The 9,460-nt window shown below is 34.6% G+C and overlaps 2 protein-coding genes across 2 annotated transcripts in view; one reads left to right on the top strand and one right to left on the bottom strand.

Moving 5' to 3' along the window:
- The window catches only part of LOC111399655 (probable inactive purple acid phosphatase 16), a 6,475-nt gene extending 3,442 nt beyond the window's left edge, over nucleotides 1-3,033 (top strand). Inside the window, exon 5 of the mRNA XM_023027091.1 lies at nucleotides 2,621-3,033. Within this exon, the coding sequence (XP_022882859.1) occupies nucleotides 2,621-2,833 (213 nt within the window). The 3' untranslated portion in view covers nucleotides 2,834-3,033. The remainder of the gene's footprint in view (nucleotides 1-2,620) is intronic.
- Nucleotides 2,995-4,618, bottom strand: LOC111399656 (glucan endo-1,3-beta-glucosidase, basic isoform-like). The gene is made up of 2 exons (XM_023027092.1): nucleotides 4,305-4,618; nucleotides 2,995-4,070 (listed from the first exon to the last, which is right to left on the bottom strand). Exons 1-2 carry the CDS (start codon nucleotides 4,444-4,446, stop codon nucleotides 3,103-3,105), a joined length of 1,110 nt encoding a protein of 369 aa, XP_022882860.1. The 5' UTR covers nucleotides 4,447-4,618; the 3' UTR covers nucleotides 2,995-3,102.
- Between the last annotated feature and the right edge of the window lie 4,842 nt (nucleotides 4,619-9,460).

Below are 9,460 nucleotides of genomic sequence, written 5' to 3'. Positions count from 1 at the left end.
GTAAGGATAGGGATAGGAATAGGGATCAGATTCGTGAGCGAGAACGAGATAATTTTGAAATTCTTACTCAATGGAATGCCCTTAAACAAGGAAATCAATTAGTGACTGAGTATATTGCGCAATTTGAGGAATTTCGAATCAAATGTCATTTAATTGAGGATGAGAGTACGACTTTGAGTAGGTTTAGCCAAGGTCTGAGAGATGATCTTAAGCGCGAGCTTTTCCTTCGAGGTGTCACTACTTTTAATCACGCTTACTCTTTAGCTCGAGATTATGAGTTGATTATTAGTACTCCATATGAAAAGCGTGGTCATCGTCGCTCACCCATCTCATTAGCGTCGCCTCATCATAAGTCTATCATAAAATCGTCTCCGTCTAATGTTCCTCCTATTTGGAAAAATAATTGTAAAGGTCGTGATAGTCCACAATCTCCTTTTCCATGTAGAAAGCATATTGACAATCATCCTTCGGTGTCATTGGCTCCAATTCCTCCCGTTAAGTCCCTTCTAGGACCACCCCCATCTGATGTTCCTCCAATTTTGGAAAATAAGGATAAAAATTTTTATAATCATCATTTTGCTTCATTGGCTCCACCTCCCGTTAAGTCCCTTCTAGGACCTCCCCCTTCTAATGGTTCTCCAATCTTGGAAAATCAGGGTAAAATTTCTGAAACTCCAAGGTCTTCTTCTCACTTGTTGTGCGTCAACTGTAAAGACTTTGGCCACATTTCTTCCAAATGTACTAATCGAACCTTAGTCATGGAAGAACGAAAGAATGTAATAGATATGCCATTAGAAGATCTAGTCTATGAACCTAAACTTGAAGATTTTGATGACTTGGATGATAGTGAGGACACTTCTTTAGGTGGACTCCAGACTCTTCCCGAGACTTTAGATACTATATCCCTTGTTTCTGACAACTCTCGGTCACATGTTATATGTCATACCCTTGCACAACTCAAAGAGCTTGATGATTTCACTGGCCACCCTTGGAGAATCCAGTCACCTGTGGTTAGCATTAAATCAACATTCCCCACTACTGACCAACTTCAAACTGATGGTCAAAATGAAGTCGTTAACCAAAGTCCTGGCAATTTATTCAAGTCTCTAGTGCAGAAAAATCTTAGAAATTGGGACTTGATTCCCCCCACTGTTCAAATTGCGTATAACAATTCTGTAAATCGGTCTCTAGGTTTGAATCCATTTGAAGCTGTTCATAGTTATAAGTCTAGGCGGCCGTTAAACCTTATTTCCATGTCCCCACATGCTAGTGTGTCGATATCAGTTGAAGCATTTGTACATCATCTTCATGACTTGCATATTAAGATCAATAAACAACTTCACGCAAGTAACGCATTATATAAACTTCAAACTAATTTGCATAAACAATATTTTCAATTTCATATTGGGGATTATGTTATATTGCAAGCCGATAGTGCTAGTCCTTTTAAAGTTTTAAAGCATGTTGGTCCATACGCACATGTCATTAATTTTTCATCACATTGTGGCCACCTCTCTACTTTACATATTGAAGACTTAGTTACTTACAAAGGCCTTTTTAATTTCCTTGATGATCATTTTCTACTTTCTTATGTGGATCCCCAACCTAAATATATTACCATTCTCACTCCAATGACACATGTCACAGCACACAAAGATGTAATTGATGCTATTTTAGATAAACAGGTTATGTTGACCAATGAGGAAGATTTTGGAAATGAGTGGCATGAATTTTTACTATTGGGAGTTCAGTATCGGTATGTGATTACAAAGAAAGATCGTCCTTCTTGGTTGGATCATATCCTTGAGGATAAGCTACAACTATCCTTGTTATCATTTGTGGAGTTTCGGTATTTGGTCATCAAGAAAGATCGTCCCCCGTAGCATGACTTGGAGCCTTTCGCATCAGATTCAGTGCAAGATTCTACTTTATCTACTCGACGGGGTCGAGTTTTTCTCCTACCCCGGGAGAGTTGATGCGGACATCCATTTATTATTTATTTTCTATTTGGACTATTAGTTATATTTTATTTGGACTATTGTTTATGTTTTCGTTAGTGGGCTTGTTTAGTAGTTTGGCCCAAGCCCTTCTCTTTAGGGTTTATGTTCTGCTATTTATTTCTGTTTTGTTTCTCATTTGAGACAGTTGATGATGAATGAATAATTATTTTGGTGGCTTATGGCGCATCCCTCCCCTTCTTCTATTGAATTCTTCTTCTATCCCCTCCCTTAATTCCCCATTCTTTCTGAATCTTTCTTCTGTTTCTATTAATTATCCTATTGGTGCTGCATCAGATTTGCCTCATTATATGTGCTTTTCATACTCCTCAAGCAAATCTAACAGTTCTGTTCCTTTTATCTCCTGCTACATTTGAAAATTTTCTTATGTGTTGGTTCTTTAACTTTTTTCTGCTCGACTTTTGCAAAGATTTTCAGCCTATACAAGATAGACCCATATATGCTTGTATGTTTGCCATGATAGTTACCCATATGTGCATAGGTTTGAATGGTAGTTACCCATATGCATTCAATGCTTTGTACAGGAGGATTGAGATGGTGGCAGTCAGTTTTTGTAATGGAAATGGGCTGTATTGAATTATATTGTTTGTACATGTTGGCAGGCAATTTTTGTAGGCCACAACCATGGATTAGATTGGTGCTGCCCTTATAAGAAGCTGTGGCTGTGCTTTGCTCGGCATACTGGTTATGGCGGGTATGGAAACTGGTCTAGAGGAGCTAGGATTCTAGATATTAATCAGCAGCCATTCTCTCTCAAGTCATGGATTAGAATGGAAGATGGCAACGTACACAGTGAAGTCATCTTGAGCTCTTGATGTCCTTTCGTCTTTGTATTCCACCAAAACACGACATGATATAAATAAGTCAATTTAAACTTCAGATAGGGAGTGGGGGAGTATGTACATTTGTGATCATAAATAAAAGAAAAACTGCACAAAACAGCTTGAAATTGTATATTGTATCAATTCTAGTCAGATTTACCAATTCTTGATGTATAAATGATAAAGCTTTGTTATGTGTGCAAACAGTCCATTATACAAATTCCTAGTTAATAATTACTAAGGATGATATATTATGAAATTATCTAGTCATTCATTGTGTTTTTATCAAATGTCATGGGATATTTAGGTTGTTGATTAGGAAGAAAGAGTCCCCAATGCTTCTCAAGTTCCGGGCTTTTCTGATTCTCATCAATCAGGTCAAAAAGGTAAGTTTCTACAGGCTTTCCAGGCCTTCTTGGGGTTCCTTTCTCAACATGTTTAATCAAATTGGAGTTATAAATCCGGGCATTCTCAAGAGTAGTTGCTGTTCCACCAGCAGAAGGCCATCCACTTTCCGAAACAACAATTTCTACATTAGTCCCCCCAGTCTTCTCCAATGCTGCGTTCGTTGCATCCACCATAGCATCAAACAGGTTTTGGTATTCGTAATTCCCATCTTTGACCACAGTCGAAGGAGATGTAAAAAGTGCGTAAGCCAGGCTAATGTCCTTCATGTTACTGCTATAAGCAAAATATGGGTACACGCTCAGAAGCAATGGGCTCTGATTTTTTGCAAGAAAGTTAACAATGGGAGTGATAAATGAGGACAGAATTTCAGAATTGAACTCCCCTGTTGATGGAGGATACGATTGTGCAAGAACTTCCATACTTAAGGATGTGGAAACTTTGATTTTGTTCCCAAGCCTGGCTGCGGAAATGGCACTGTGAATGTTTTGCATGGAGGGGACTACATATGGTGCCAAATTCGAACTGGGACTGATTTCATTTCCGATTGCTATGTACCTGAAATTCACATTAGCATAATTGAGTATATTATTTCGGACCCATGATTTTGCAGTCGAGGTATTTCTTGCTATTCCTGGAAGTTCTTCATTTGGAATGCCTACAATGACTGAAATGCTGAGGTTTCCCTTGAGGGCTTGGAGAATTGCTTGGTTTGGATTGTAGAGTCGGATTCTGTTTATGTTATACTTATTGCACAGAGCAATGACTTGTGGTGGAGATGGCAAATTGTCTCCGAGGGTTCCATAGCAAACTCCAATGCTGGCATCTGCAGTAGCTTGAACCAATTATTAGTCTGATTTGTTCTCAACAAATTTAAAGTCGGCTATATGAATTCTTTGTTATCGCTGTGTTTTTGTTTATTTCGATCGGGATATCTATCTGCATAAGATCTGACAAGGTTTTACGACAATAGCTCTACTGCAGTCTTTCCAGTAACACTAAATGTAGTACCCAAGATTACGTGCTCATAGAGAGAGAAGCAAAGAGAAGATAAATATACCTGTCATAAGTAAGCAAAATGCTGAGATAAGAAGCAGCAGCATTTCAGCAATTGCTGGTGGTGACTGGTGCAAGAAATATGATTTAGCCATGAAGAATTCAAAGGAAGAAGCAGCTAGAACAATTTTGCATGTACTGTCCATGCACCAGTCTTTCTATTTTTATACTGAGTTCTGAAGTCAGATTTTCAGTTATAACAAGAATGCATAATATTCATTTTGGTTTACCATTTCTCAAATATTGAAAGCATATCATAAAGGTTGTTACTTGCTTAGAGGATCTTGTAGGACTTAGTCATGCTGCTGGCTTTTTCTGTTTCACCCTTTCTGTATTTTTTTTAATTTTCTTTTCTTTTCTTAGCTTGAATATGTATTTTGATTTTAAAAATTCAACAATACTTGCATATATCTATATTGCTTGATAATTTGTTATTTTGATGGATGAAGAAGACACATAAAAAAAATAAAAAAGGATGGCGAATTTTAACATTAATAGAAAATTGTACATCACAAATCCTTGCATTAGATGACTTTAATTTAAATAACAAGATAACCAAATGGAAACGATCAACACTTTCTGTTGGAAGTTTCAGTGGCATTTGGAGCAAAATTATTGTATATACATAGACCTTTTGGGCAAGTCGATATTCCAAAGCGGGCTCCCTCATTCGATAAACATAAGATTTTTAATAGATTTTTAAAAAATGTTATTGAAGCGTATGGTTGAAAAGTTGATAAAAGTTGTGAGTTCATTAAACGTATGATTGAAAATAAGTTTGAGGAAATTGAATTTTAAAAAACTATGGTCAATAATTGTATTATTGTACTGTATTTATGGTCAATAACTTGGCGTTATGCTTCTTGGATCAGTGTAATATCCTTTATTTGAATGGCTCATTTTCCTATTTCGAGATGCAACTGAGTTCTACGTGCATGTACTGAAATTAAAATTTGAAGATGTTTACATTCTTAATACTGATGCAACCTTAAATTACAAGTAAGAAGTTGCAAAGGTATACTAGTAATTGACTTAAACTTACCTTTGAAACTTGACAAGTGAATGGGTCCAAAGTCTTATAAGTACACAACACATAATATTTGATGGCTTATAAACACACTAGGTAGAATTTTTCACGGAGCATGATAACAAGTAGAATAATGCTGTTTGAATTGGTTCAATGATACTGACTTAACATTTTTTGTTTAACTGTTAATTGATAATTGCCAAATGTATCTGTGTATAAAAATCTATTATTGAATATGTTCTTGCAAGAGAACTGAATAATAATTATAAGTACAATATGCAAAATCAACAAGAATAAGCTAAAAAGAAGAAGTTATAATTATAGTTGTGATCCCAAACCTTCCGAATTATTGCAAGTTTTACATATACCTTTGATTTATAACAAAGTTGGTCCTAAATATTTTTAAACTTGTGCAACGGAAGGATCTTCGGATGGTTTTCATCCAAAAACCTATTAATTGACCAAAAGTCAAACGTCTAACTAGGAGTGGACATGATTCCATATGGTTCTGGTTCTAAGAGAATCGAACCAAACCATGAACCAACGGTTTTTTTTTATAATGGAACCAAATGATTTTTTTTTTAAAATATGAAACCAAACTGAATCGAACCGTTTGGTTCTGGTTTGGTTTGGTTCTAATTTCATTTCTCAAATTTTTATATTTGCATCATATAAATTAGTAATGCATACCTAAATAAGAATTCAAACATCAAACATTTAGGAAGTTCAAATTTCAATCATCGAAATCAAAAAAATCACAACTAACAAACAAAATATATTCATAATTTGAATACACCAATCAGTTTTCGTTTTTATACAAAAAATTATTTAATAAGTAATAGCAGTGATTCATTAAATTAATTGCAGTAGTTTTGAAGGCACACCCTACAATAAAGAATAAATTATCAAAATTTTTATAGCCCATTTCTACAGGCAACATTAATCCTTTAATATTTCGTGAATATTTATTGGGTTTTCCTCTATTAGTGAAGAACACAAATAACTCATCAACACAATCAAGGTAAAAAAAGAGTTTAGAGACTTTTTAAATAACTAACCAATTTCGTTTTTCGATCTTAAATGACACTCCACTGACTTGATGAAATGATGTATCAGTATACTGCGATGTTGTGTAAATTGAAAATGAGTAAAGGAGAAATAATTCAATTGAATACAAAATTAGAATGTAGACAACTAATAAGTTGTTTATCTCTAATGACCCAAAATTGATTAATAAACTGTATTCAATCAATGGGCTATCTCCAATGAATATAAAATTAGGATCCCCACTAATTATTATATATAAAATTAAATATTAAGTTTGGTTCTGGTTTTGATTTTAATTTTTGAACTAGAACTAAATCAGAACCAAAACCAAATGGTTCTCGGTTCAAAGAACCAAACCATTAATTTTTTTGATAGAATCGAATCAAACCGCTTGGTTTGATTTGGTTCTAGTCTGGTTTAGTTTGATTTAGACATTTTGTCCACCCCTACGTCTAACTTTAATTTGATCAATTTAAAAAGAACAAATTATAACTTTATAAATAATTAAAAAAATTAAATAAAAGAAAGAAAAGAGAAATAATAAAAGAAGTACTTATTCCTTATTCTCAACTTTACCCAACCACTACCAAACCAAATCTATCAACCCTACGCACCTCCACACCGCCAATTCTCCATTGTCGCCTCTTAATCATCTCTTTATTCACATTAATCTTTTAAATAAAAACTCTACGTTATTTCTTAAACCCTCACACTCCAATTTCACTCTACATCAATGCTCGAGAAAAGGACAAGCACCGTGAATCCAAAGTTCATGATTCTCATCACAAAACCCTTAAAACAAAACCCACAAATTCCAAATTCAAAATAAAATCTTCAATCCCCAAATGAAGAAAACATTTCAAACCAAAACGTGGACACTTGAAAAACAAAAATTTATAAAAGACTTGCATTAGTGTATGTGTTCCCCTCCTTCTGTTGGGATGCAGAAGTCAAAAGGAGGAAAAAAATGTTGGTAGTCCGTTTTGGACTTAAATTTGCATATGGGGGGCACTGAGAGAAGCAATTGTTTCATGAATCTTTGAGCAAGAAGATGTTGGGTGGCATAGGTACGGTAGGTTTGGTTGTGATCGTGGTTCGTTGGGTTAGGTGGATTTGTTGGATTGTAAGCAAATTGAACAACGTAATCAAATTTGGGAAATTAACAATGTTGAAATGGTTGTAAAATTGTGTTTTTCATACACTGGCATTGACACACTAATGTACGCACCCCTCACAAGACAGAGGAGCCCATGCCCAATAAAAAATGCGTGAGCTCCCTTTTGTGAGGGACGTGTGTATGTATAGCAAAATCCAATGGTTGTAACCCATGTCTCTCTTAAGAACGGATTATTGTTACTTTGTTGAGGTCAGTGTTGACCCCAAAAAATTTGACAATAGAATCGTGACATCGCTCCCTCCGCATAGATATCACTTGCACACTGAACACCTCGTTAAAAGGCAAATGTCGTCGATCGAGAAAAATATCTGACTACCCTTTGCATTCTACGGTCAAGTCAACGCAAACGAAAGAAAAATGAGCACAAAAGATGGGAGAGGAGTTTGGCTAGGGTTAAAATAACATACCTTTGATTGTAAATGAAACTCGCATATATATAGGAAAATATAAATGGGCCAAGTATACACGATGGATCGATATCCAAGCCATATGATGTTACTTGATTAAATAAGCCAATCCAATCCCAAGATGCTATTATTTAATTAAATAGGTTTAGTCGATTGAATAATCGATACCACGCAATTTATAGGTGTAACAACAGTTCCACAAGTCTGAGTCGTATATTTATATGTGGATCAGACTTGAAATATATAACCCATTCATCCCCCTTTTTCTTTCAATTTTTCTTCTTCCTCTTATTTTCAACCACACAATCTTTCATAAAATAATATTACACGTAAATATAAAACTTTTCTTTCTTTTCTCAATCACACATTCTCCAAAAAACTATTTCAAACATTAAAATTTGGAAGAAAGGGGGCCAAACAGGGGCATAAACTGTCAAGTATGCGAGGTCTTACAGGTTATCTCAAAAATATGAGTAGCTCCAATAAATGATGGCTTATGGACTGCAACGAAAATCTGCATCGATCCTAGATGAGTGAGGACTTACGAATTGCCTCACAAAAAATGTATACAAGCCTGAATAAGCGAGGACTTATAAATTACCTCAAAAGATAGATTATGCATATAATTTGACGAAATTTCGGTATCATCTCCTCTTTAATGCGGACTAAACCAACCCACAATACAACATAATATATCCACTGCACATATATGAAATAACTAACTGGAGTCCATTTGCTTCTCAAACTTTTATGATGTTAAATTGAATAATAACGTGTCAAATTTCTCCAAAATATAATATGCAGAAAGTCTATCATGTATTATAGCAAGTCATATACTTGTACAACTTAGCTTAACAGTATTGCTATAGTGAAGTAACATAGTGTAAATAATGTGACATACGTACTAGCACTAGTAAAAATAGTGTTATGACATATTAGCAATGATGTGGCATGCGTATTTGGCAACAATAATATAATGCATATACTAATAATAATAATGTAGGGCGTGTTTGATTGTATTTATTTTTCATGAAAAATATCATTTTCCACCCAAATTCTTACTTTGGAGTGTTTGATTATTATTATTTTTTACCATTGAAAATATTTTTCAACTTTTGAAAATATCTCTAATTTTCCTTATTTTTAAGGAAAATATTTTCTTTGGAGGAGTAGGTTTTTGTTTTCTTCAAAATAAGGAAAATATTTTCTTTTTTATGTGATATTTTTCATGTCAATCAAACACGCTCATAATGATACTAAGATACTAGTGTCACAATAATAGTCCCCAAAGTTTGAGTCGATTATTCATATGCGGTCAGACTTAAAATATAAACCACTGTGATGAAGTTGATGTAGAGATGATATTGAATATATAAGCAATTGTAAAAGCTGATGCAAGGTGATGCTTTAAATAGAAGAGCCGATGGTCTGGACTTAAGTAGCAGAGGTGATGCTCTAGATATAAGTTGCGAAGTGGTGCTCTGGACATATAAGTAACAGAG

This window comes from Olea europaea, chromosome 9 (assembly GCF_002742605.1).
Source record: "Olea europaea var. sylvestris chromosome 9, O_europaea_v1, whole genome shotgun sequence".
Classification (NCBI taxonomy): Eukaryota; Viridiplantae; Streptophyta; class Magnoliopsida; order Lamiales; family Oleaceae; genus Olea; species Olea europaea.
Note: the sequence above shows the minus strand (reverse complement) of the source record. Positions and strands in the feature narration are given on the sequence as shown.